The 24,647-nt window shown below is 53.2% G+C and overlaps 9 protein-coding genes across 9 annotated transcripts; 7 read left to right on the top strand and 2 right to left on the bottom strand.

Annotated features, from left to right (window-relative positions):
* Positions 1-4,612, top strand: CLUP02_00981 (uncharacterized protein; the record flags this gene model as incomplete). Its single annotated transcript, XM_049280026.1, has 9 exons — positions 1-172; positions 300-394; positions 487-638; positions 701-1,087; positions 1,175-1,276; positions 1,354-1,483; positions 1,668-1,834; positions 1,911-2,499; positions 2,561-4,612. The coding sequence occupies 9 exons, from the start codon at positions 1-3 to the stop codon at positions 4,610-4,612; spliced, it is 3,846 nt and encodes a 1,281-aa protein (XP_049135983.1).
* A 707-nt stretch (positions 4,613-5,319) lies between these two features.
* On the top strand, positions 5,320-6,023 carry CLUP02_00980 (uncharacterized protein; the record flags this gene model as incomplete). The annotated part of the gene is made up of 3 exons (XM_049280025.1): positions 5,320-5,408; positions 5,630-5,659; positions 5,744-6,023. 3 exons carry the CDS (start codon positions 5,320-5,322, stop codon positions 6,021-6,023), a joined length of 399 nt encoding a protein of 132 aa, XP_049135982.1.
* A 220-nt stretch (positions 6,024-6,243) lies between these two features.
* CLUP02_00979 (uncharacterized protein) lies at positions 6,244-8,925 on the top strand (the record flags this gene model as incomplete). The annotated part of the gene is made up of 1 exon (XM_049280024.1): positions 6,244-8,925. The coding sequence occupies one exon, from the start codon at positions 6,244-6,246 to the stop codon at positions 8,923-8,925; it is 2,682 nt and encodes an 893-aa protein (XP_049135981.1).
* Positions 8,926-9,903: 978 nt separating this feature from the next.
* On the top strand, positions 9,904-11,692 carry CLUP02_00978 (SWIB/MDM2 domain-containing protein; the record flags this gene model as incomplete). Its single annotated transcript, XM_049280023.1, has 4 exons — positions 9,904-10,000; positions 10,129-10,406; positions 10,497-11,111; positions 11,165-11,692. The coding sequence occupies 4 exons, from the start codon at positions 9,904-9,906 to the stop codon at positions 11,690-11,692; spliced, it is 1,518 nt and encodes a 505-aa protein (XP_049135980.1).
* Positions 11,693-12,150: 458 nt separating this feature from the next.
* Positions 12,151-13,063, top strand: CLUP02_00977 (short-chain dehydrogenase/reductase; the record flags this gene model as incomplete). Its single annotated transcript, XM_049280022.1, has 2 exons — positions 12,151-12,394; positions 12,483-13,063. The coding sequence occupies 2 exons, from the start codon at positions 12,151-12,153 to the stop codon at positions 13,061-13,063; spliced, it is 825 nt and encodes a 274-aa protein (XP_049135979.1).
* A 329-nt stretch (positions 13,064-13,392) lies between these two features.
* On the bottom strand, positions 13,393-15,330 carry CLUP02_00976 (uncharacterized protein; the record flags this gene model as incomplete). Its single annotated transcript, XM_049280021.1, has 7 exons — positions 13,393-13,878; positions 13,946-14,427; positions 14,481-14,538; positions 14,603-14,722; positions 14,872-15,056; positions 15,143-15,241; positions 15,300-15,330. The coding sequence occupies 7 exons, from the start codon at positions 15,328-15,330 to the stop codon at positions 13,393-13,395; spliced, it is 1,461 nt and encodes a 486-aa protein (XP_049135978.1).
* Positions 15,331-16,102: 772 nt separating this feature from the next.
* CLUP02_00975 (isoleucyl-tRNA synthetase) lies at positions 16,103-19,568 on the top strand (the record flags this gene model as incomplete). Its single annotated transcript, XM_049280020.1, has 4 exons — positions 16,103-16,177; positions 16,285-16,638; positions 16,699-18,400; positions 18,460-19,568. 4 exons carry the CDS (start codon positions 16,103-16,105, stop codon positions 19,566-19,568), a joined length of 3,240 nt encoding a protein of 1,079 aa, XP_049135977.1.
* A 138-nt stretch (positions 19,569-19,706) lies between these two features.
* CLUP02_00974 (uncharacterized protein) lies at positions 19,707-20,070 on the bottom strand (the record flags this gene model as incomplete). Its single annotated transcript, XM_049280019.1, has 2 exons — positions 19,707-19,931; positions 20,011-20,070. The coding sequence occupies 2 exons, from the start codon at positions 20,068-20,070 to the stop codon at positions 19,707-19,709; spliced, it is 285 nt and encodes a 94-aa protein (XP_049135976.1).
* A 1,293-nt stretch (positions 20,071-21,363) lies between these two features.
* Positions 21,364-24,578, top strand: CLUP02_00973 (uncharacterized protein; the record flags this gene model as incomplete). The annotated part of the gene is made up of 2 exons (XM_049280018.1): positions 21,364-21,460; positions 21,556-24,578. The coding sequence occupies 2 exons, from the start codon at positions 21,364-21,366 to the stop codon at positions 24,576-24,578; spliced, it is 3,120 nt and encodes a 1,039-aa protein (XP_049135975.1).
* Positions 24,579-24,647: the final 69 nt, after the last annotated feature.

Here is a 24,647-nt window from a genome sequence, read left to right as displayed (position 1 = left end):
ATGAGCTTCTATCGCGGGACTCTCCAGAAAGCTCACAGCCGGATGATACTCTCCAGTTCCGACTTCGCATCCCCGCCAGGCCCCCCTCCCCTGTTTCCGTCCGCAGGGATAAGTGCAGATCATCCTGCCATCTTCCGTCTAGATCATCCCAGCAACCGTCGGCGATACCTATGTGCATAGCCTGATTGCTCTGGAAAGGTCCTTAATCGACGCAAGTTGTGTGTTCTTGCGCGAAGGGCTCCCGAAGTGTGGCTTTCGGTTTGTTGCGAGGCACGAGGTACGACATGTGTTTTCTTGAGTGTTTCTCGCCTTTGGGCTGATAGTGCGGCATAGAGCCGCCGCCCAAGCTAAGTCTCCCGAGCCAACCGTTGACTCGAACACGCCGAGCCGTGCTGTAGAGACCAATCGGTTTAGTCGGCGCCTCCTAGGCAACGAAATACTCATAGAGGTCACCTCGGTTGAACAAGACGCTGGTTTTCTGCTCAGTCAAGGGCGAGGAGTGAACCGCCAAATTCCTCCCTTGACCCTGCCATGTCTCTCATGCCGCTGACTACCTATCAAAGTATCGACGTCTCCAAGTCCAACAGTCCAACGACATATGTATGCATTCGTAGTGGTGGGGCACTTGGAGCTGGCAGGTACTACTGTTGGAACTTGAGAGGGCGTCTCTTCATGCGTGTCTACGACATGTTCCGTGTAGCGACCAGCTAGCTGAAAGACTTGCCAATCCCTACGTTATGCTAGTCACAAATGGCTGGAATGGCGTTTCTTCTTCCATGTCTCATGGTATTCCAGTGGAGATTCGCACAGCTAAAACTTCTGTCTTTGCTGTCAAACTCACCGTCCCAGTCCAGCCGGTGGTCACAGAACACAGTCGATTAACGATTGCTCTTCGGGGCAAAGGAGCGACCAATCTCCTTACCTTCTTGGAAGAGGGCCACACCCCTCCCGACCCGCTGCGACAAATAACTAGCTCATGGCACACTAAGGTAGGTCGTCACGAAAAGCAGGCGACCGTGAACGAAGGTCCGAGCTGGATAACAACCATGCTTGTTAGTCAACTTTGGAGCAGACTAGAAAGAGGCTTGTTCTGATCTTGATCGGCTCGGCTGCCCTTTACCGACGAACCACCGCTTCTTGATCCATTCGACGTCGATCAGCTCAGACCAGCCAGGAACACCCGGCCCTTGGCCAAGCGTGGCATAGGTACATCGACCGAGTCTAGCCTCGTCCTCCAAGCTGGAGGCCCAGGAATAACTGCTCGTCTTCGTGCCCAGTAAGGGTGAAGAAGAGAAGAAAGGTGGGATTCATGACCCCCAGCTAGTCCCTCATGAGAACTACACTCCGTGTCAGTGGGGATGCGTTGCGAGCTTTGCCCGTCGTCGCGCCTGGAGCATCCACCAGTCTTGTACCGCCACCTTGTCTTACCCTGACACCCTTGATATATGTCTTGAACGGGCCCCAAGCCGTTCACATGAAGCACGTATCCATAATCTCTCTCATAATCTCTCTCTCTCTCTGAGCTTGGTCAACGGTCTTTTCATTCCCCGGCTTACCACGCGAGTTGAGAAATATATCAGTGAGCCGCCGGTAGACCATCAAGGTCTATGAGAGACATTCCAGAACGACACGTTTTCGGGCGGGCTTTCTCTCATGTTGCTGTCAAGATGCCCGCAACAACCGAGGACTTGTTTGCAGAGTACCACGGACAGGTAGTTCCAAGAGCCTTCAATGGCGGCTTCATCACTCTCAGCTTTGCCGTAAGCTTGATCGGCGCCGCTTCCACGCTGGAACTGCTCAACAGACGGACTTCACCCAAGGGCAAATTCAACCAGTACGCATTGTTCGCAAAACTACCCCGTGACTCTTGGCTGACACTCGAATTCACAGCCTGCTCCTGGTCAGCTCAGCGGTTACGATGGGCGGCATCGCAATTTGGTGCATGGTACGTCTCTTGCCCTCGGCAGCTCGCTCCGTCTAACAGGCCTCCAGCATTTCATCGGAAATAGAGCCATAGACTTGGCCAACGGAGAACCGGAGTTGCAAATTGCATATTCAAGCGGCTTCACAGCCTTGTCTTTCTTCGTCCCCATTGCCGTACTTCTCGCTGCCTTTGTCGCCGTTGGTATCAACAATACCGTTTCTTGGTGGCGAGTCTGCATTGGAGGTGTTTTGGCTGGTGCTGCAATCTGCGGAATGCATTATCTCGGAAACAACTCCATCGACAACTACATCTGCATTTACAATCCGATCAATGTTGTCGGTGCGGCACTCATCGCGGTCGCTGCTAGCATAGTGGCTCTCTCCCTCTTCTTTGTCTTCCGCGCAGCCTGGACCACATCCTGGTGGAAACGAGCTGCTTGCTCTGTCGTCTTGGCCGGTGCAGTCTCTGGAATGCATTGGTGTGCTGCCACAGGTACTGAGTATCAACTCGTTCGCCTCAACGTCGGAAGCAACGAGCTATCTCGCAACACAACCGTGATTGTTGTCATTTGTTTGGTAAGACGACCCTTGCGTCTCCTCCTTGAGAATGAGCCTGAAGCGCTGACCACTTGACTAGTCCATCGGTGCCTGCTTCGTCATGGGCGGGACAGCCATTTACACTGCCCGCATCATGAGACGCTATGCCAGCAAAGCTCAGCAGGTCGTCCTCGCTGCTGCGGTCTTCGACAAGCACAATCGCATCCTCGTCAACCCAGATGGCCTGATCCCTACCGAGAAGATCACCGACACATTCCTCGAGAGAAATGCCAGCGACAACTTCAGCATCGCCCACCCCTTGTTCTTGTGGATGTTCCAGGCGTCGCGGAATTGGTCTGGCATCTCGACACTCATAGGGGGAATGACAAACCATCTTGCCCACCTTCCAAGACGAGGCCGCGACCGTGACTCCCGTGCCGGCATCCAGCTGATCAACGAGCATGGCGAGCTGATTGAAAATTACGACGTCATTTTCCGCGAACTCTTTTGCGTTGCGGCTGCCGGCCTTGCCGAGAAGATGAAGGAACACCTGACATCTGTTGGACTCTTATGGGACGAGATCTTACCAACGGGCGCGAGCGGAGAACGTCCTGGACATGAGACGAGCAGCCAGCAAGACGTCGACACCATTCTGAGACCCGACGGTTCGTTAAGGAAGGTCGAGGCTACTAGCAACAGTGACGACCTTGCAGAAAAAGGCATTGGCCGCCGCAAGGCTCACGAATTCGGGCGGGGTTCTCTTATGTTCTTGGTCCGAAGAGTGCAGACTGATCGAGAAATCGAGAGACTTGAGGCCGCTGGTTACCGCTTTGCAGAGCTCCGTCAGGTGAGCAACATCATCGCGTCCAGCATGCAGATCCAGTCGAGAGACCTGGCGACGAAGCTGCAGAACATGGCTTCGTACGCCAACGACAACAACCAGCTTGAGCCCGGCGTACACGTGAGCTTCTTTGGCATTCGCGCCCGAGTAGGTAGTTATGGGTTCGACGTTGCTGTTCGTAAGGGGGCCCGGCACCTCCTGCCCAGCGTGCAAATGCCCATCGACCGAGTCGAGCCCTGGCACCTCGGCTTTCTCCAGCAGCTCGACCGGTTGACCACGCTCGGGGTGAGTAGGAGGATTGCTTCTATGAGCAACTTAGGCACACGAGAGATGCTCTTTGCAACACGGTTGACTGAGAGTATCGACGCATTGAGAGATTGGATCGACGACCCGATCTTCAATGAGGCCATTCTCACCAGTACCGTCGTCACTCTACCTGCGGGCGAAGGCTCAGCCTCACAACCGACAAGCCTGATCGCATTCCGCCTGGTCATCCCGATTCACGTCATATTTTCCAGCCCCAAGTGTGATTTCGTACCGTTGAACTTTTTCAAGGTCCATCAGCTTGTGGGTCGAGATGCATCGCGGCATCTTGCCTTTACCCAGTCGGTGCATCGTGAGCTGGCACCGGTAGTCCAGTCGGTGCCGCTTGAGAAGCCCAGCCCTGCCATGGCCAGGGACGGAAAGTTTCACTTCTCGTCACGTCTTCGTAATCTTGGACGCTTCGGCCTGTCGCGCCCCGTCGATTCGGAAGGGAACCCGATTTCCACAGCTCTCGGGCGCTCTTCATCGAGGACATATTCGAACGCATCAAGCTCGACCCTCAAACTCTGGACAGGACGACGGGACAGCGACCCTATGTCACCAGGCACTTCAAGCTTCGATGGGCCACCTCCCACATATCCGAATAACGAGGTAGCCAACCAGTCTTCACCGTTTGGGGGCATCATGGTATCAGAAGAGATTCGTGTCGAGATCCACAAAGCCGACGAAATGTCTCACTCGGGATCTCACGATGTGGGTGTATCTAATCGAAGAACACCAACAATGCTGGGCAGAAGGGCCAGCGACAACCCCGGAAACATGGCCAGCAGTACTGGCGGTGACCAGACGACGGCTGTGAACGATGACTGTCGCGGCCCCAGTGCGAGCGGCAGTGCCATTGAAATGCGAACACTACAGGTGGCTGAGGTGAGGACTAATGTCCATGCTGGTGGCGGCATGCAGAGTTCGAATGTTGAGGCGGAAAGAGTAAACGATGTACCGACGTTTGTCGACGAGCTCTTCACCATCGCCATTGAGAGTCGATAATCATGTTGGGAAACTAAAGAAGGTCCTTGGCGTTTCCGGGGAAGAAGTCGGAGTTATTTGTGCTGGGAAATTTTTTTTCTTTTTTGGGGACGAAGGCAGACAGCATGGCTAGATACCCGGGGTTTAAATCAATGTATAAGTAAGGTAGGCAGGCGACAAATAATGTTACCATTAATTCAGGAAGAGCTATGATTTGCATCCATATTGAGATGAAAAGGACGGGAGTGCCTGGTTCACTCCATACTTCAGCAATCTCCACCTGAGATGGCTGCCGATTCTTGAGTGTTAATCTACCTAGGTATTACGGAGTAACTAGGTAAGTACCTTTTGGCTTTAGGTAAAGTAGGTAAGGTACCTAGTGCAACCCATCAAAGTGGGACCGGGCACGAGTAGGCCCGGGGAGAAAAGGGGTCTGCCGGGCCCACCTGTCACCTTCTGAAGGACCTGGAAGCCGGACATTCCATTCCATTGTTTGGTTGGTAGATTTCCTCATTCTCGGAAGGCACTTGGATCTGTGTAGTCTCGACCACCTTCAACAAATCCTTCCAAGCAGAGTACTATGGCAGGTGGGAATATCATAGGGAACCTGAAAGGCCTCTGTTTAGAAATTGCTCAACATTGATAGTTGTAGTATTGCTTTTGTCTTCTTGACATTTTGTAAAAGAGAAACCTTGCACCTTTTATCAAGGTATTTGATGTAGGTGGGCATGTTTTTTCTGCAATTCACTGGCCTTGTCACTGAGAGTGCTGAGGCACCAGTACTACGCTATGCCTTCAATGCTTTCTACTACATGGGGTACCTTAGGCCGTACCTCTTGAGGTGTTTGATAGTGCCTTGGCTACCTGACTTCCTTCCATACCTTACCTTACCTTACCTTAGGTGTAAGGTAGGCAGACAGGTGAGGTAAATTTGCACGGCAAGGAAAGGTACCATAGGTAAGGTAGTGTATATACAGAGTAGTAGATGCCCTTTTTAGGTGGGTGGATTGTGGAGAGACCTGGGCAGGTGTGCCAAAGTGCACCAATAAGCACACCCTACCATAACTGGTAGGTAAGGTATCCGTACGCACCTTACGGAGGTACACAGAGGTAAGAATGGAGCGCTGCGTAGGTACCTCTCATTACAGCCAGTCCTGCACTATCTGCCTTACCTGCCTCACCACCTTCTTTACCTTCCTCCGCACTACCTCCCGTCCTGCAGAATCAGATCTACCTCACCACCCGACTTCCCGTCCGTCGTCTTGTCTTATCCGAATCAGCAATTGCCTGGACAGGACGTTGTGTGGTGGTCGATGTGGACTCTAATGCTTTCCACTCTTCTTACCCTTGCCTGACCTTCCCCGGCACTGGACTGACGACCTCAATCGTCTTGCATCCGCTTTTTGTTGTGCTGCGCCGCGTCGTTCCTTAACTCGCCTCACCTGGCCATCCCACGAGGCATTCCGAGCCACACACACCCACCATTCGACTCCGACTCGTACCTCATCTTCACCACCACGTCACCTACACTGTTGCCCGTATCAATTTTCCCCATCGCCATTCTGCCGCCCTTTATTCCCATCTTACTTCCCCCTCTTCTTTTCCCCCTCCCCTCCCCTCCTACCAGCCCGCCTCCGACTTGAACACGAATCATGAATGGGGACCTCAGTCTATCGAGGGCCCTCGGGGGACTACGAATAGCCAATCCAGACGACGCCGATGCCTCTCCAGGCGACTCCCAAGATGCCGATACCCCATCATCGACCGACCGGCAACCAGACCATGATATTCAACGCCAGCAACAGTATCAACTTGATGCTCATACCCGTCTAGCGCCCCTCGACGACCCGACCACACAACCATCCCCGAGTCCGTTTGGATCTACTCCCACCTCAGACAACTTGTTGTCTCCCATATCCCACACACAATCCTCCGAGGCGCCATCACCCGCATACGATGGCTCACCGAGCCATGTCGAACCCCGCCGAACGAGCCCTAGTGCCGCAATGCGGGCAGATGTCTACAGACAGCCCGTCTCCCCATACTCCGAACTTGACAGAGCTCCAGGGAATCGATCTTCCGTGTCGCCGACAGCGCGGCCTGTCTCTGCACTATATAGCCACCAACCCGTGGCAACTGAAGAGGGACATCCGCTTCATCAACCACAAGGTCAAAGCGACCGGGCGCGCCATTCTGCCTACGGCTTGCTCGCCAGGCAAGATTCGAACCACATTCAGGGCTATCCAGGCAGCTCAACGCCAACAAGGGAGCCGAGTTACAGGGCGCCGGCCAATCCAACACGCCAATCCCAACTGCCTCCTGGCTCCGGATCCTTGCCCCCTCGGAGGAGCTCGAAAGGCATGGGCGGTGGATATGTTTCGGCAACAGCAGCGCCAGGAGGCCCCCAAGATCCCTATGGCCCAGAGGCGCCGCTACCGACCAGTAGTGAAGAGTGGAAGGACCGCGGTGCCGCCGTAGGCGTGCGCAGAGAAACAGACTCAAACGGCAAGACAGTCATCCGGCATGTCAAGAAGGGGGTTAGAGACTTCGCCTTTGGACGCGTGCTTGGAGAGGGCTCGTACAGTACGGTCTATTTAGCTACTGATCGACAGACTCTCAAGGAGTACGCCATCAAAGTCCTCGAGAAGAAGCATATCATCAAGGAGAAGAAGATCAAGTACGTTAACATTGAGAAGAATACCCTGAACCGCCTCACCGAGCATCCTGGAATCGTACGCCTTTACTACACGTTCCAGGACGAAATGTCTCTATACTACGTTCTTGACCTTTGCAACGGCGGCGAACTGCTTGGAGTACTGAAAAAGACGGGCTCCTTTGATCTGGAGTGTACGAGGTTCTACAGCGCCCAAATACTAGACGCCATCGACTACATGCATTCGAGAGGAGTCATCCACCGCGATCTCAAACCCGAGAATGTCCTCTTGGACGACCACATGCATGTGAAGATTACAGATTTCGGCACAGCCAAGCTACTCAAAGACCCGAGAGAGGCGCAGAATGTTGCTGAAAGCGCGCGGGGACTGCCCGAGAATGGCCGTAGCGAGGCAGACGAAGACAACCGGGCAGCTTCATTCGTGGGTACCGCCGAGTATGTCAGTCCCGAACTCCTGACCAGCAAGAACGCCTGCAAGGCGAGCGATCTGTGGGCTTTCGGATGCATAGTATACCAGCTATTAGCAGGTCGTCCACCCTTTAAAGCCGCAACGGAATATCTCACGTTTCAGAAGATTGTCAACTTGGAGTACGACTTCCCTACCGCCTTTCCACCAGCAGCCCGTGATCTAGTAGAGCGATGCTTGGTCCTTGACCCAGCCCGTCGTCTCACTGTCGAGCACATCAAAAATCACGAGTTCTTTGACGGACAAGCATTTGGCAAAGGCTTATGGAGAACCAAAGCCCCACGGCTTCGACCTTATAATCCTACACCACAAGATCCGACTGTCATTCAACTTAACGGTGTGAGCAACAGTCCGAACTCTGCTGCACCGCCAAGGAGCTCCCAGCCGCAAAGTTCGGCCCTGAATGGCAGCGCTCGACCAGCCAGGATCATCACGGAGCTTCCTCCTCCAACCCAGCTGGATATTGAGTGGTCTCCAGTCTTGACGAAGAATAATGAGAGGATTCTCAAACTGGGCGACTTGATGGTCGTCTCGAGCCCCCTGCCGAGCGGCCATGGTAAAGGCGGCGAGCACGCCGAGGGACACAAGAAGCTATCGAGGTTCTTTGGCGGAAGTACGACCAAGAAGAGACAGAGGCTGGTGATGATAACTTCAAGCGGCCGCATACTGCTGGCACCGGCTGGCGGAGAAGAAAAGCGCGCCAAGCAAGAGATTTCACTGCTTGCACCCGAGTGCACCTGGAGGACGCAGCTTGACGTAAAGGGGCAGACTGTATGGTGTGTCGATGCGGTAAGTATCCTGGACAAAAAGTCTCGCCGCTCATCTAAAATCCGACAGGGCGGCGTCCACTACACATTTGAGGAGCCCAAGGGAAGCTCCAGCTCTTCAGAGAATGGCACCACGGCCAGCGACTGGATAGAGTCCCTAGAGAGAGCCAAGGAATTGGCCTTGTCTCAAAATCTCTCCGGCTCTTATGCCGGCGACAACGGCTTCGATATGTCATCCACAGTGTCGAGCCCGGCCAGTACTCTTGGTGGACGAGGCGTTTACCCTGATAGCTTCAGTGTCAGCGACCGATCCGGCCGGAACCATCTCAGCAAAAGCCAGGCCAGTCTGGATGATTCAGCTTCTACTACCAAGCGAAACCGTTTCAGCAAAAGACAGTCCAAGAATGGTCTTGGCCAACAGTTCTAATTAGTTTGAGGCTTACGACGTGCGGGGCCATAAGATCTTCACGGATCTTAGGGAGGGTTGAGGGTTGAGGCGAGAACAGCGGCTTTCAGGCAGAGAGCCAGCGAGAGAAACTTATTAGAAGTTTGTAATGCAACGAAATATGGTTCGGGAGGAAGCATTCGGGAGCGTGGCGTATTATCGGCTATGCACTCTTCGACAACTTGACCTCTTTTACAGGGAAGTCCTGCAGCTTTCCACTCAATGGAAGCATTCACGAGGTGGGGATTGTGGTCTTCGCTGCTTCGCTCAGGCGGTTTTATGGGTCTAATAGGTCCTCGGAGAAAATAAACCCACGAGATTTGAAAACCGTGATCATGCGTGTGCTCCCGTCAATATCCAATGACCTTCTGGAAATGGATCGAATACCGCCGCCGCACGCAGGTGGACTCAGAAACCGTATGTACGGATGACGTTGGTAGATGTAATCAGGTACTTGCCTACCTACCTGATATGAAGCCACCAACATCAGAGGAGAGCATAGCAGTGTTGGTGTAAATGTCTATAGCTTGTAGATGAAAGGTGACGGGAGGTAACCGTTCTCGCGAAATGGTTACATTATCTCTATTGTGGCAGTCTTTTGGCACTCGAGCATTATGGACGGGCGGTGGAGGTATACCATGTTAGTACCAGGTGTGACTCCCGTCTGCTGGAGTGGCTCGGATATCTACCTACCTAAGGTACTCTCAGTTAATGTGGAGCCTGGACAGGGGCTGCTGCATCAACCGGCCAATTGTGGCCGGTATAGGTGCTACCTTGCGCCTGACCCTGCGCCTTCGCCGCCCGTCGTTCACTCATGCACGCGCGCGTTTGAGAAACGACGCGACCTCTCACATTTGGCATCTTTGGCAGCGTTATCTATGATTTTCGATCCTCAGTGGGAAAAAAATCTGGTTGTCGTCATTTGCTTTGCGCGCATTTTTCCAAAAGTCATCATCGAAAATGCAGCCCCAGTACCGCCAATACGCCGCCCATGCTGGCGCGCCGCAGGTTCCCCAGCGGGCTCCACATGCCCCAAATCAACGGAGAGGCGGCATCGGTATGCCCGTTCCTTCTTTACCTTGGCCTTTTGGGACCTCGGATACCTTTTTCCCTTGCTCTACTGTTGCGCGACAAGTCCCAAAGTGCTAGACACGACGACGATTGTGCTAACTATGCCGCCCAAAGGTCCTATCATGCCTCCGAGCCATCATGCTCAAGCAGCCATGAACCAGGCCGCCATGGCGCAGCACCATCCTCCGGGCCAGGCCCTCACGAGCGAGCTTGCCAAGCGTCGCAGCAGAAAGCCGACCGATAAGACATTGCCTGATGGTGTCGACGAATGCATCACGGATACCGAGGTCGCCCAGAGATACAAGGATTTGCGCGACTTTGAGCGACGTCTGGACGCAGCCATGACGCGCAAGCGACTCGACATTGTCGAGACAGTTGGACGAAACGCAAAGGTTAGTAAATCTACGCGATGCGACTTCATTAGGAGCCATCCTCATCCCTCTCGGCATCACGCGACAGCAGAGCTAAGTCTTGCATTATAGCACTACAAAACCCTTCGTATCTGGATCAGCAATACTGTCGAGGACCAGGCATGGCAAGGAAGTGGTCTCAGCGTTGATAGCTTCGACTTCACCCCCAGCGCCGAGCCTTCTTACAGGGTCAAGATCGAGGGACGACTACTCGAGGACGGATCGGACGACACGTCGGGAGAAACTGACCAGAAGATGGAGTCTGCAGAAGTAGAAGGCGCGACTGGGTCAAGGAGACAAAGTTCTGCGCCTGTGAGCCAGAAACATCGACTTTCCCATTTTTTCAAAGCGCTGAACGTCGATTTCGATCGTACCCGCTCGAGGGCCGCATCCGATCAAACCGTGGAGTGGAAGAAACCTGCTTCGCAAGGCGCAGCGGCAAGTGCAGACTTCGACGAGTTCACCTTCAAGCGGAGCGGGGACGAGAACATGAACATCACTATCAACCTCCATCGCCAGGAAGATCCGGAGCGATATCTTCTCAGCCCTGAGCTGGCCGATGTTGTGGACATGGCTGAGGCTTCCCGCCAAGAGGTCGTCCTCGCAATTTGGGAGTACATCAAAATGATGGGTCTCCAAGAAGAAGAGGAGAAGCGCAACTTCGGTTGCGATGAGCTTCTTAAGAAGGTTTGCTGTGACCTAACCAAGGAACGATGTTTGGCGTCTAACTAGTTGTCTAGATTGTCAACGGCAGCGATACTGGTATCATTCCTAACCTGAATGATTACATCCAACCCCACCTCCAACCTCTGCCACCAGTCAGCTTACCATACACCGTACGAGTTGACGAGGATTTTCACAGCGACGCACAGCCCACCATCTACGACGTGCGTGTGGCGGTAGATGACCCCTTGCGAGCCAAGCTGGTACCTTTTGTTACCACTCCTGCGTATGCGAGCGCCCTCAAGGAGGTTGTTGCTATGGATGAACAGCTAGCAACGCTTATCTCGGCCGTCGCGAGCTCTAAGGCGAAGCACTCGTTCTTCACGTCAATGAGCCAAGACCCCGCCAACTTTGTGAGAAATTGGATGAGTTCGCAGAAACGGGATCTTGAGATCATCATGGGAGAAGCAACCAGAGGAGGAGGCGAAGATGCCACGGGCGACGACTGGCGACGAGGTGGCAGGGACAGCGTTTGGACGACATCCAACGCGCGCGAAAGCGTCAGTGTCATGCTTGCCAAGCAAGCCCCGCAGGCGTCTAGGTGATGCGAGCAAAGTAATGAGTTGCGCGTGTTGAATTATTCTCATTTGTGCGAGGGATTCCCCCCCTCACGAACTCGGGCTGAAAAAGAGGGGCGTCAAGGGTTGAGGCTGGCTTGTGATGATGCGCGATATCATACTGTATTGTTTTCAGAGTGTAATGGATTATCGGCCTAGTGGGCGTTGACGAACCAACATTGACCAGGTCTACCGAACCTCGAACATCGTCCGCGTGTGTGACATCAATGGAGGAGCCCAGCGGCGATAGTACTAAAATCCGAGGCGGTGATTTCCCCGCAAACGACGCCTGCCGGCCCCGTGGCACCGTCTGATGGCCAACGGGCTGCAAGAAGCACATTTGCCTATATAAATCACAAAGACTTACGAGATGCCTGAGCTTGCACTCCAGTTTTGAGAGGATAATTTTGTTTGTCTACATTCCACGCACTGACATCGATTGAGCAATGGCATCCTTCTTCGTCCCTGGCAACACGGCTGTCATCACTGGCGGTGCATCTGGCATTGGATTGGCAATCGCCAAGAAGTGCGTTGGCCATGGAATGAAGGTCCTCGTAGTTGATCGCGATACGAAGCTTCTTCAGGCGGCAAAAGAAGCCCTTGGAGAGTCCTCTGCCACATTCGAGCTGGACGTGAGCCTCCTTCAGGATTGGGAGACGCTCAAGACGGAAGTGAATACTTTCATTGAAGGTACATTCCTCCTTTCCTCCATTCTCGCGTCTCCATGGTTGCAACGCCTCATGAGGCCCTCCGTTTCACGTACCAACTGCTACTCCAGGACGTATTGATCTATTGGTTCTCAATGCCGGCATCGGTGGCAAGTCGTCATGGCAGGATACAGACAGCTTCCGTAAAATCTTGGACACCAACTTATACGGCGTCATCAACGGAATCAGCAGTCTGCTACCCTTCGTTGGAAGTGGGCAGTCTTCCAAGTCGGCCATCGTCATCACGGGCTCTAAGCAGGGAATTACGAATCCACCAGGAAACCCAGCGTACAATGCCAGCAAGGCGGCTGTCAAGTCTTTGGCTGAGCACCTATCGTTCGACTTGAAAGACACCGCCACATCTGTGCATCTCCTAGTGCCGGGCTGGACGTTCACAGGCCTTGCTGGTGCTGCCCCTGGCAGGGAGAAGCCTGCCGCTGCTTGGACAGCGGAGGAAGTGGCCGAGTATCTGGAGGAGAAGATGACCGAAGGATTATTCTACATTCTCTGCCCAGATAATGAGGTAACCGAAGAAATGGATCGCAAGAGGATGATGTGGAGTATTGGGGATATTGTCGAAGGCCGGCCACCCCTGAGTAGATGGCGTGATGATTACAAGGATGAGGCACAGGCATGGATGGCCAAACAGTAGTACTGCTAGCTAATGGGACACCTTGTTTGTGAATAAAGCAGAAAGAAGAACCGCTTGTCGCTATCGTCTGTCGATTGATGAAGAGCAATGCACTCATAAAGGACTTCATGTCTGTCGTCTTCCTTGTCTCTGGAAACCCGAGCTCAAAACGCCGCGCAAATGCGAATCCCATCATTGCATCTCCCAACCCTTACTTCCCACTGCTAGTAACGATTCACCGACAAATGCATTGTAGAGCCCTTCCATGGGTAAGACACAGCTATGTAAGTCATACCTATTGCATTACAACTAGGCCATAAGGCAACAAAACCCGTTTGCCTGTGGTCGACCTAACCGCCACCTGGCATGCCATGCCTCTGAGGCGGCACTGGGTTCGGTGGCATATTCCTGATTTGTTTGATCAAAAACTCTCTTTCGTCGATGAATTGCTCGTCATCGGTTCTATCCTCCAAGAAGTGAGACAGGAATGTAAGCAGTTTCTCCCGGTTCATGAGTAAGATCTTCTGGACCGCGATGGATTTGTGGGGGTTGGCCACAAAAACCTTGAAGACATGAAAGCCCTCATACTGCACCATCTTGCGATCGTCTCTCAAGAGGTTCATGCATATCTTGAGATGCTCTCCACGGTCCACGTACGCTGTCATGACGCTGTAATTTGAACGGTCCAGCAAGATTTCACCCAAAAGCTTGATGGACTGCCGCTTGGTAACATAGCTGTTTGACTGCACAAGGATGTTGTTGTACTTGTCGAAGAATAGGTCAAAGTTGACAGAGAGGTATCTCGGCACCAGCTCCTTGTGTTTTGTCAGAAGTTCCTGAAAGACGCGAGTGTTAGCGACGTAGTCTTGAGCCCCTTTAGTCCCTCCAAGTAAGGGGGTTTACCCTGAATGTGGTAAAGGCATCCGCGGCTACTTCGAATGAGCTCTTGTCGACCCAGTCAAAAAATCTCCAAAAGACGCCCTCGCCGCTCTGTCGACGGTCCCTGTCAATCAAGTTGATGCCCTTATTGCTGGACCCAGACTCCTCGTTGTCGTCGTAGAGAATGATGGCGGCAGCAGCCTCCGACTTGAGAACTTCTCGAAGTACAGAGCCGGCAGGTGTTGCACTCTCTTTATGTTCGTAGCCGCGGCACAGTTCGAGGAGGACTTGTGGACGGTTGTTGACGACATAAGACAGAGCTAGAGGATCGCTTTTCGGGGATGCCGTAGGCGGGCGGAATCGGAAAACGTAGGAGAAGATGACCTGGGTGTCTTTCCTCGATTCGAAGGGCAGACGCCAAAGGTTCACCGCCAGTAAGTACAACAAGTCTTCCTCAATCAAGCCGGTGACCAGCTGGTATATCTGTTCTGGGCTGCTATCGGACTCTGACTTGAAGTTAACGGCTGACTTCGACAAGGGCTGTATGAGGCAGGCGTACCATGGGTTCCCTGTAAGATAAACTTCATCTGGTTCAGGACTTTCGCGAGCTCTTCGGCCTGGATTGGAAATGGACGTTAGAGATCGAGCAAGCGCTAGCTAGAGCTGGAGGGTGTAACCAACCTTGGCGGCGCCATTTGGCCCTTCGAGTTTCGTTACGTGGTCTCTGGCTTGTTTGGGTAGGTCAACGGCAGGCCTTGTCCGAGCCCGGCCGAAGAGGAACGACATGGCGAAGGTGGTGGGCTAGGCCAAGAAACGATTTCCTGGGGACCGCCGGACGGCTCGCTGGTGAGGCCACAAATAGCTATGGTTCCCGATCTTGAGTATAAGGAATGGGCAGGTAGTAGCTAATCGCTACGACAGGCAGCTCCTGAACCGGGCTCGTTGGCAACAATCGGTAGCTGATATCGAAGGGGTGGTGGGCTGAGATTCGAGCCGTTCGATGTGGGACAGCCTAGGCGGGCTCCGTCGACGAAGGTATATGTTTTGCGGCGATGGTCTATCGGGGACAAGATGGAAAGGCACGATTCGAATGAGGGGAGGCAGAGAGGAGGCAGAGAGGAGGAAAGAGGAAAGTCTCAGATTGGTCGAAAGAGAGGAGACAGGCCGATGGGCGTAGTGTTGGGCCGAGTCCGGGTCGGGGTGTTGTTTACGTTAATACACGGCGGACGACGATCCCGCCGAGAAACACTGAGGATTGGAAGCGTTGCTCTTGTGATGAAAGTGGTTGCTTGGGGACGTCAAATTGGCCTGCACCTTCTACTGAGACCGCACGTTGCCTCGCCTCCTAGGCTTGGGTGACAATCCTTGGATCAGGTACCCAGGGCACCTTGGGGCTGGCCTTGTAGCATGCCTGTTTGGAAGACCTGGGGAGGTACCTTTGTAATGTCTGTGAGGTGAGGTCCAGGCGGTGACCTCGGGACTGAGTTGCCCTGGGGGAAGAACCCAACGCGTAGTCGTTTAAGTTGTGTGCGTGTGTGCGTACCTTAGACACCTAGGTACCTGGGAGCGTTTTTGCTCTCCACCTGGTACTTTGGGTTCCTTCACTGTATCTCCTCCCGAAGTGCCCCTGACTCCGTATACGGAGTACCTACCTTATTCCCTGTAGGAGCACCAAGAATACCCGGGCACTGGGGTTCCTACGGATGTCGCCAGTACTCACCCACCAACCCCTCACCTAAGTGTCCATGCTGAGATGACTAAGGAAGGTAAACTGAGTGCCGGTCGTCTGAGATGACTTGGTCGATTGCCCCGCGCTCGATAAGTCAATCGAGAAAAAATTACCCCACTGACTCACCTCACGCACTGAACCCCTCCAAATACCCCCAAGTCACCCACGTCCTCTCAGATCCATATCCTCAGTATCTTGGGTTTTGACTCACATGACCCATTGACGCTTCTTCGTGGTCTTTCTAAGAGCTCTTCGTTTTTAGAGGGCTTGGCTTCGTTGATCTCCAGAAGCTACGCAGCTCCCGCCTACCTTCCTCAACGAAACCCTGCCTACCAAATTCACTACTGTTTTTGGTGTGACAATATTCGGTTCGGCAGAGCCGCAAACCGCAACCAGGCTACGTTCCCTCACGCGGTTCTTGACTTCAACTTTGTCGCCTTTCGAGCAACATCATGTCTATTGACTTCCCCAAGGAGGAGGAGGCTGTCCTCCAGAGATGGCGTGAGATCAAGGCATTTGAGCGTCAGGTAAGTCCGATCTCTTTTCGCTCCAGAGACAACAGTCGCACTCTCTGTTTACGTCGAGGCCATTTCGTGTTTGTTTGCTCCCGTACTGACAATCATCGCGCATGCAGCTCGAGTTAACAAAGGGCAAACCCCTTTACACCTTTTATGACGGGCCTCCTTTCGCCACTGGTCTTCCTCACTATGGCCACTTGCTGGCCTCCACCATCAAGGACATTATCCCGAGATATTGGTCCATGAAGGGCTTTCACGTTGAAAGACGCTTCGGGTGGGACACCCATGGACTACCTATCGAGCACGAGATTGACAAGAAGTTGGGCATTTCTGGCAAGGCTGCTGTCATGCAGTTGGGATTGAAGAACTACAATGCCGAATGTCGATCTATTGTCATGCGCTACAGCGGGGAGTGGCGCCATACCGTTGAGAGACTCGGCCGTTGGATCGACTTCGACAACGACTACAAGGTAAGATCGCGTACCATGTATCCTAGACTACTGAGATTGACTAACGCCCGTTCTCCGAAGACCATGGACCCTACCTTCATGGAGTCTGAATGGTGGGTTTTCAAGCAGCTATTCGACAAAGGCGCTGTCTATCAGGGCCATCGCGTCATGCCTTACTCAACAGCCCTGACCACAGCATTGAGCAACTTTGAGGCCAATCAAAACTATCAGGATGTCAGCGACCCTGCCATCGTCATCTCATTTCCCCTGATCGAAGACCCCGAGACTCACCTGCTGGCGTGGACGACGACGCCGTGGACCTTGCCTTCGCATCTCGGACTGGCTACGCACCCTGATCTCGAATACATCAAGATTCTTGACGAGAAGTCAGGCAAGAAATACATTCTGCTCGAGAAACTTCTTGGTACACTGTACAAGGACGTGAAGAAGGCCAAATTCAAGATCCTTGAGAAGATCAGCGGCAAGGCCATGCTCGGCTGGAAGTACGAGCCCCCCTTCAACTACTTCTATGATGAATACAAGGACGTTGCTTTCAGGGTACTGAACGCTACCTACATTACTGATGACAGTGGTACTGGCATTGTTCACCAGGCACCTGCTTTCGGTGAGGACGATTACAACGTCGCCGTTGCAGCTGGCATTGTCACCGAGAACAGGGCGCCTCCCGACCCTATTGACGACAGTGGTCACTTCACCAGCCGCGTCTCTGATTTCGCCGGCATGCACGTCAAGGAGGCCGACAAGCATATCATCAAACACCTGAAGGGTGCCGGAAAGATTGTGGTCGACTCCACGCTCAAGCACTCATACCCCATGTGCTACCGTTCTGACACTCCTCTCATTTACCGCGCAGTACCCTCGTGGTTCGTCCGCATCCCCGAGATTATCCCTCAGATGCTGGAGAACATCAAAGGCTCTCACTGGGTGCCTTCTTTTGTCAAGGAGAGGCGGTTTGCCAGCTGGATCGAGAACGCCCGTGACTGGAACGTCTCACGAAACCGTTACTGGGGTACTCCCATTCCACTTTGGGTCAGCGATGATTTGGAAGAGCGAGTGTGTATCGGCAGCGTGCAGGAGTTGCGTGAGCTGAGTGGCTACACTGGAGACCTGTCTGACCTACACCGAGACAGCATCGACCATATCACGATTCCTAGCAAAATGGGAAAGGGAACTTTGAGACGCATTGAGGAAGTGTTCGATTGTTGGTTCGAATCTGGCAGTATGCCATACGCCAGTCAGCACTACCCCTTCGAGAACGTTGAAAAATTCGAGAAGTCGTTCCCTGGTGACTTCATTGCCGAAGGCTTGGATCAGACCAGAGGGTGGTTCTATACCCTACTTGTCCTGGGCACGCATCTTTTCGGCAAGATTCCATTCCAGAACTGTGTTGTCAATGGCATAGTCTTGGCCGAGGACGGAAAGAAGATGTCGAAGCGTCTCAAGAACTACCCAGTTCCTGATTTGGTCATGGACAAATACGGTTCCGATGCTCTCCGTCTCTATCTCATCAACTCGCCAGTTGTGCGTGCTGAACCACTGAGATTCAAGGAGTCTGGTGTCAAGGAGGTTGTTCAAAAGGTCCTACTACCTCTCTGGAACAGCTACAAATTCTTCGAAGGCCAAGTGACGCTGCTCAAGAAGGTCGAGGGCATCGATTACACTTGGAGTCCAAAGGCCCTGTCGAACAACGAGAACGTGATGGATCGGTGGATCTTAGCTAGCTGCCAGAGCTTGCTGCAATTCGTCAACCAGGAGATGAGTGGTACGTTGAGATTCTTACACCTTTGTCCACGAACCTCGCTAACATGCCTTTTCTACTAGCCTATCGACTTTATACTGTTGTGCCGCGTCTGCTCGGGCTCATTGAAAACACGACGAACTGGTACATCAAGCTGAACCGAAGACGTCTCAAGGGTGAGAATGGAGTCGAGGACACCCAACATGCGCTCAACACCCTATTCGAGGTCATCTTCACGCTATGCCGCGGCCTTGCTCCTTTCACTCCCTTCATCACCGACACAATTTACCAAAAGCTCCGCCCCTTCATTCCTAAGGAGGCTGAGGCAGAAGACGCGCGCAGTGTCCACTTTTTGCCGTTCCCCGAGGTGCGCCAGGAGTTGTTCGACGAGGTTGTCGAGCGCAGAGTCGCTAGAATGCAGAGGGTCATTGATCTGGTCAGAGTGTCTCGCGAGAGAAGAGCAGTCGGCCTCAAGACTCCGTTGAAGACGCTCGTTGTCATTCATCGCGATCCTCAATATCTCCAAGATCTCGAGTCTCTCTCATCTTACATCAAGGAGGAGATGAATGTAAGAGATCTAGTTCTCACATCTGACGAGGCCAAGTACAACGTCCAGTATAGCGTTACTGCCGACTGGCCCGTGCTAGGTAAGAAGCTCAAGAAGGACATGGCCCGGGTCAAGAAGGCGCTCCCAACACTCGGCAGCGACGCTGTTAAGGAGTACTCGGAGAAGAAGGTGATTCTCGTCGATGGAATTAAGTTGGAGGAAGGTGATCTCGTTGTGAGACGAGGTTTGAAGGAAGACGAGTCCTCGAAGAATCTGGAGACGAACTCGGACAATGACGTGCTCACCATTTTGGACGCTGAGCTTCACGTGGAACTGGCCCACGAGGGTCTCGCAAGAGAGATCATCAATCGCGTACAGCGTCTCAGAAAGAAGGCCAAGCTGCAGCCGACGGATGACATCAAGATGGAATACAAGGTTATCAGCGACCCTGACAATATTGGCCTCGAAGAGGTGTTTGTCTCGCAGACCAGAGTCATTGAGAAGGCGCTCCGCAGACCGGTGGATAAGCACGAAGTCACTACGGTGGAAGGCGAGGTACCGAACGAAAAGCAGAAGGGAATCATCGCGGAAGAGGAGCAAGAAGTGCAGCATGCGACATTCTTACTCCGCCTGCTCGAGCTTTAGATGTGAGATATGCAGTGAGTACAACCTTACGGTAGCTTAGATCACTGGAACATGAGTAGTTGAAAATGATGAAGGCTTAAGAGGCCCAAAGAAAAGACTGAGTTGACCGCAACAACGTTCAAAGTTTCAGAGACTGGTCTATTGTGCTTCTACCATCATTATCTTGCTTTGCGGGCAGCAATCTTTTGTGATTGAATGATCCAGTGTTAGCGACATGGTAAACTCGGGAGAGACAGAGGTGGAAAGGGGCATGGTGGTGAGAAATACAAGATAGCAATCCTTCAGTCTGAGAAACTCCTTCAAACATTTGTCCTTGTGGACAGAGTTGTAGTCGGCAACGATGCACTTGCCGTACATGGAGGTCTACATCTTGGTCAGTACGTGTTCGAACCGAAAGGTGGGTAGCTATGGCTGGACCAGGAGCCACGACAGGAGGACTGACCTCTGTTGAACATTGGCCGACTGCGGCTGCAAACTTCTGGATGGGCCGTGTGCGAACCATGGTAGCGGCTTGAGATGAACCTCGGGTGGAAGGGGGTAGAAGCAGAGTGCGAGATATGATTGTCGCGCAATTGATGGAGTTTCGTCGTCACAACACGAGGGTACGGGTGGCTAAATCTGCCTTACCTTGGAACGCATCAAAGACGTCGCCGAGATCTTGCCTTTAGGGTAAGGTGAGAGGTACATAGGCAACGGGTGTATTAGGTACCTACAGTAAGCCTAGGAATCGCAGTGCCTTACCTCAGTTGCCTCCTTTGGAGCAATGCGACTATCTTAGTGTAATTGGATGAGCCCGTATTGAATTAGAAGTATATGTAGCCAAGTCTAAGACTCGGTTATATATATGATTTCCTTTTAGCTACCTCGAGGGACCTACAAAAGGCACCTGAAATACCCTAGGTACGCAAGGCAGGCTAGTCAGGTACCTACCTCAAGGTACCTTGGTGTGGCAGGGGACAGCCCGTTGCAACACAGGGCACAAGCTCCAGAGAGGCTCTAGGTATCTATACAGTATGTAGGCTTTGGTAGCACCCATTTTGAGCAGACTGGCCTATCAGCAATGCGTCGCGACACCAGGATCAACTGGATTGCAGCCCAGCCAACAGCAACGTCCCCACAGCGGCTACCTTGGTGCTCCGCCATAGGACGCGAAATAAACAGACGAGAAGAAAGAAAAGAATAGGAAGAGAAAATAAAGACGGGGTTGGGAGCAGCTATGGATTGACCACCTGCTGATACCTGCAAACATATCTGTGTGTCTGTCTGGACAAGGCCGCTGCAACTGGAGAGAAGCAGCTAACTCATCACAATATACTTGACCTGCCCATTGTGGCATCCGGCCTTGTTCCCGTCAACCTCGCTTTTGGACATCATCTATCGTCGCCCTTCGCTAGCCAATTGCGACCTCGTTAGCCTCCCACGCGCCTAACCTGCGGTGCGCGGTGGACATGGCAGCGCCGCGACCAGCTTATCGCCATCATTCCGATTTGCGACTCTTGCGACGCGACTCAACACCCGTTACATGAGCAATCGTCGCTGCAAAACGTGAAGCTCCTTAAGCCTCTTGTCATATCAGCTGCCAGCAGTACATTTTGTCGCGGTCAAATGTATTCAGCATCCTTCCCCGACTATACACCATCACCGAATTCAAATCTGGCTCCTTAGCATTACCAAGGCAAGTTACAATCGTCCTCGGCTACCGTGACTACCATCATCATCAATACTACTACCACCAACACCGCCGCAAACTCTTCTACGGCCATTCTATTATGCTCCCAGCCTGGCGCCAGTTCACATGCCGTCGCTGCCGCATCGCCCAGTGCTGGCCCCCCGTGACGGCATATCTAGCTTTGTGTCTGTCCATGGCTCGGATTCCTATTACAGCGATCATGGTAAGTACAGCTCAAAGTGCACTTTCACGGCATCATTACCTACACCTACCATGCTTTCGACTGCAAAGCGCACTCCGTCTGATAACTACTCCCAGAAATCGCCATCCTACACCGTGTCGTCACGGCAGCCCAGGAGAATCTCGAACTCCTTCCCGAGGGCGAGCGATTGGCAACAAACGCCTTATTCCAGGCTTATGATGCCGTGCTCCCACTCTTCGGCATCGACCCGGAGGAAGAAAACCATATCTCGCGCCTCGTATTCCGCGTTGGCGGTGAACGCGGCGAAGGGTCACTCCAGGAGAAACTTGACGCCGTTTTGTCAAGGATGGGCATCGGCCTTGAGTTCGGAAGCGAAGGGTCCAGGGCATTATCAAACAACGGCGACGACGACAACGAAGATGAAGACGGAGCCGGAGCCGGATATGTGGAGGCTGCTACGCCGCAGCCTGCGCTTACAAACACCGATCGAGACTCTATCACGTCCGGAGACGAGTCCTCTCAAGAGGTCGAGCTTGCACCCCGAGAACCATACGCGACTCTGCTATCTTCGCAGGCGCAAGCATCACATCACTTGGGCTATGCTGCATCTCCCCCAAGGCTGACGCGCGTTGGCTTGGTATCGAATCACTTGGATCTGAAGTCTATCAACCATAATAAACCGGCACCCCAAAGCTATACCCCCTCGACGGCTGGAAACACAGAACAAAGTCGTCAAAGCCGGCAATCAGGATCTGGCACCAGTGTGCAACGTGGCGCCAGCGACACCACAGTTCAGCCCATTGAGGCGCCTTATATCCACCCCGCAAATGAGAACGAGACGGCCGCTCTACCAATAAGGACAAAGCCCATAAGAACGGTGAATTGGCTGCTTCCGCCTGATACCACCAGCATCAGCGCCGGCACCGGCGTCGGTGCTACTGCCCCAGAACCAGTTCGAAATGGACCGCGGGCTTCTGAGGTCATGGAAGACCATGTTGTGCATGTTACTGAGACACGGGGTTCTCGTGAACATGAGCTCAGTACTCAAAAGCCTTCAGTACACGCGCCTCCTGTACATGAATCTACGGTCCAGGAGATTGCCACTCATCAAGCAACCAAAAGGAAGCAACCTGTCGAAGAACCCCCTGCAGGCGGGATCGAGGGTGATGAAGCAAAGCCAGTGATTCACGATGAAATCAACGGAGGGCCTGATGACGAAGCAAGATATGCGGTACTGGAGTGGAAATCGACCAAAGTAAAGGGGTACTTACTGCTCCTAAGAGGATTGTCACACTGGAAACAACACGCTCTTGACAAGCTCGAACGAATGGCCGTAGCAAGGAGGCATATTTTGCGGATGCGTCACTTCGACCCGTGGGAGCTGGTCACGGCCGAAACTAGGATCCGGGGTCGTCGTGTGTTCACTTCTCGTCTTATGGCCTCATGGCTCAGGCGCGCTGGGGAAGACTTGGACACAGAAGATGCAAGCTTAGCCCATGCCCAACGGAATATGGCCCAGAATGCCCTCAGACAATGGTCAACCTCCTGCCTAAGTCCAATGGAACCTCGTTTTCCGCCGCGCACTGTGTCCATTCATCTGCAACAATGGCATTCGGCTTGCTCAAGTTTACAGGGGCTTAGGTCGCACATGGAGAATCTGTACGAAGAACATGGAAGGTTTCGGGTCTTGAGGACATGGTCCCACCAAGCAGCGTCTCATCTGAGAGACGTTGCTGCATTTCGCAGATACCATATCGTTCAGGGCCCTTTACACCAGTGGCATCTTGACTCAAGGGTAGAGGTCTTCAAGTCCAAGCTGGAAATCAAGCTCGTTCGCAGCTGCTTGTCGAGGTGGCAAAGCGCGTGCATGGCCCCACCGATATTCGGCCAGATCAACGCCCTCAGCCGCGGGATTGCTGTGGATTCTGTGTCCGGCATGGCCTTGCCTAGACCGCGGCGAGGCGTGACATCCCTCATGGCCATATCAGATCGTCTGCTGAAGACCAAAGTTCTTTGCAATTGGCAACGACAAGCTTCAGTAGTCGCCAAGACGAGCACGAGAACGCGTCGGTTTGCGTCGCATCGAGGGGCACATAAGGCATTGGAAATGTGGCATATCGACGTCGATGAAAAAAGAAACCTCCAGAAGTGGGTGCAGCGCGGTTGTTTCTACATTAGTGTCACGCATGCACTCAAGACATGGCGATCTAGATCAGCTTGGAGGTCAGGGACTCGAAAGTCCTATGCCCGATGCAGACAGCACGTCAAAGCTACCTTCACCAAAGGCTATCTTGATTTGTGGAAGACAGCTACTCGTGCTCACGTGAACTTGGGCTGGAAAACGGATCAGCACCACATTGTAGTGGAACATGGTCGTCTCATTCATATGCTGAAATTGTGGCGAGAAGAGAGCAGTCGCGACGGGGGGACGAGTAAGCTTTTGACTGCTGCATGGGTGGACGAATGGAATGGAATGTCCCAAGATCTCGCCGTCAAAGAGGACCGCGTCAAACAGGCTTGGTCGGTGAACCTGAAGTCACGTTGGTGGAGTCAGTGGCAATCATCTTTGCTGCAATTGAAAAGCCGAGAATACGTGGCACTAGATGTTAAGGAAAGGAACAGCAAGAAGGCTGTACGACGACTTCTGCTGCATTGGAAGGGAGAAAGGAATCTGAGCACATCTTACCAGTCAGCAACACTGAGAGCTAGTCTCGGCAGCTCAAGAAGAGGAGCTGGCTTCGTGGCCAGTCGCACCTCACTGCCACTCTCGAGAGCAGTTCACGAACGGCACAGCGGACCAAGTTTTCGCGGTTCCAGGATACAAGAAGTGGAGCCAACGGCTGACGACGATGATCACGACGGAACCGGGTCTGGACCAGATACTGATGGAGTTGTGGCGAATACGCCGACCCGGTGGACGGGTATGGCGTCTTCTGTGAGGCTTCCGTCCATGACACCTTTTGCTCCCCTTCCAACGCCATTTGAACGAGAGCTCCGAGAACGATACAACCGAAGCGTGCCTACAGCTGCGACTGGCCAGATGAGCAGCCTTTCCTTCGCACAGGCGCAAAGGCTCTCTGTGGCCGGGACACGGCGAGCAGCCAGGGAGAATACAGCGGATATTGGCAGAGGTGGTTGATGAGACATGGGCGGAGACCCTTGATGAGAACAGGCGAAATGCTATGGTCATGTGGATATCATTCATGTG

This window comes from Colletotrichum lupini, chromosome 1 (assembly GCF_023278565.1).
Source record: "Colletotrichum lupini chromosome 1, complete sequence".
In the NCBI taxonomy this organism is placed as follows: Eukaryota; Fungi; Ascomycota; class Sordariomycetes; order Glomerellales; family Glomerellaceae; genus Colletotrichum; species Colletotrichum lupini.
The sequence above is the reverse complement of the archived record's forward strand: the minus strand, read 5'-3'. Positions and strand labels throughout refer to the sequence as shown.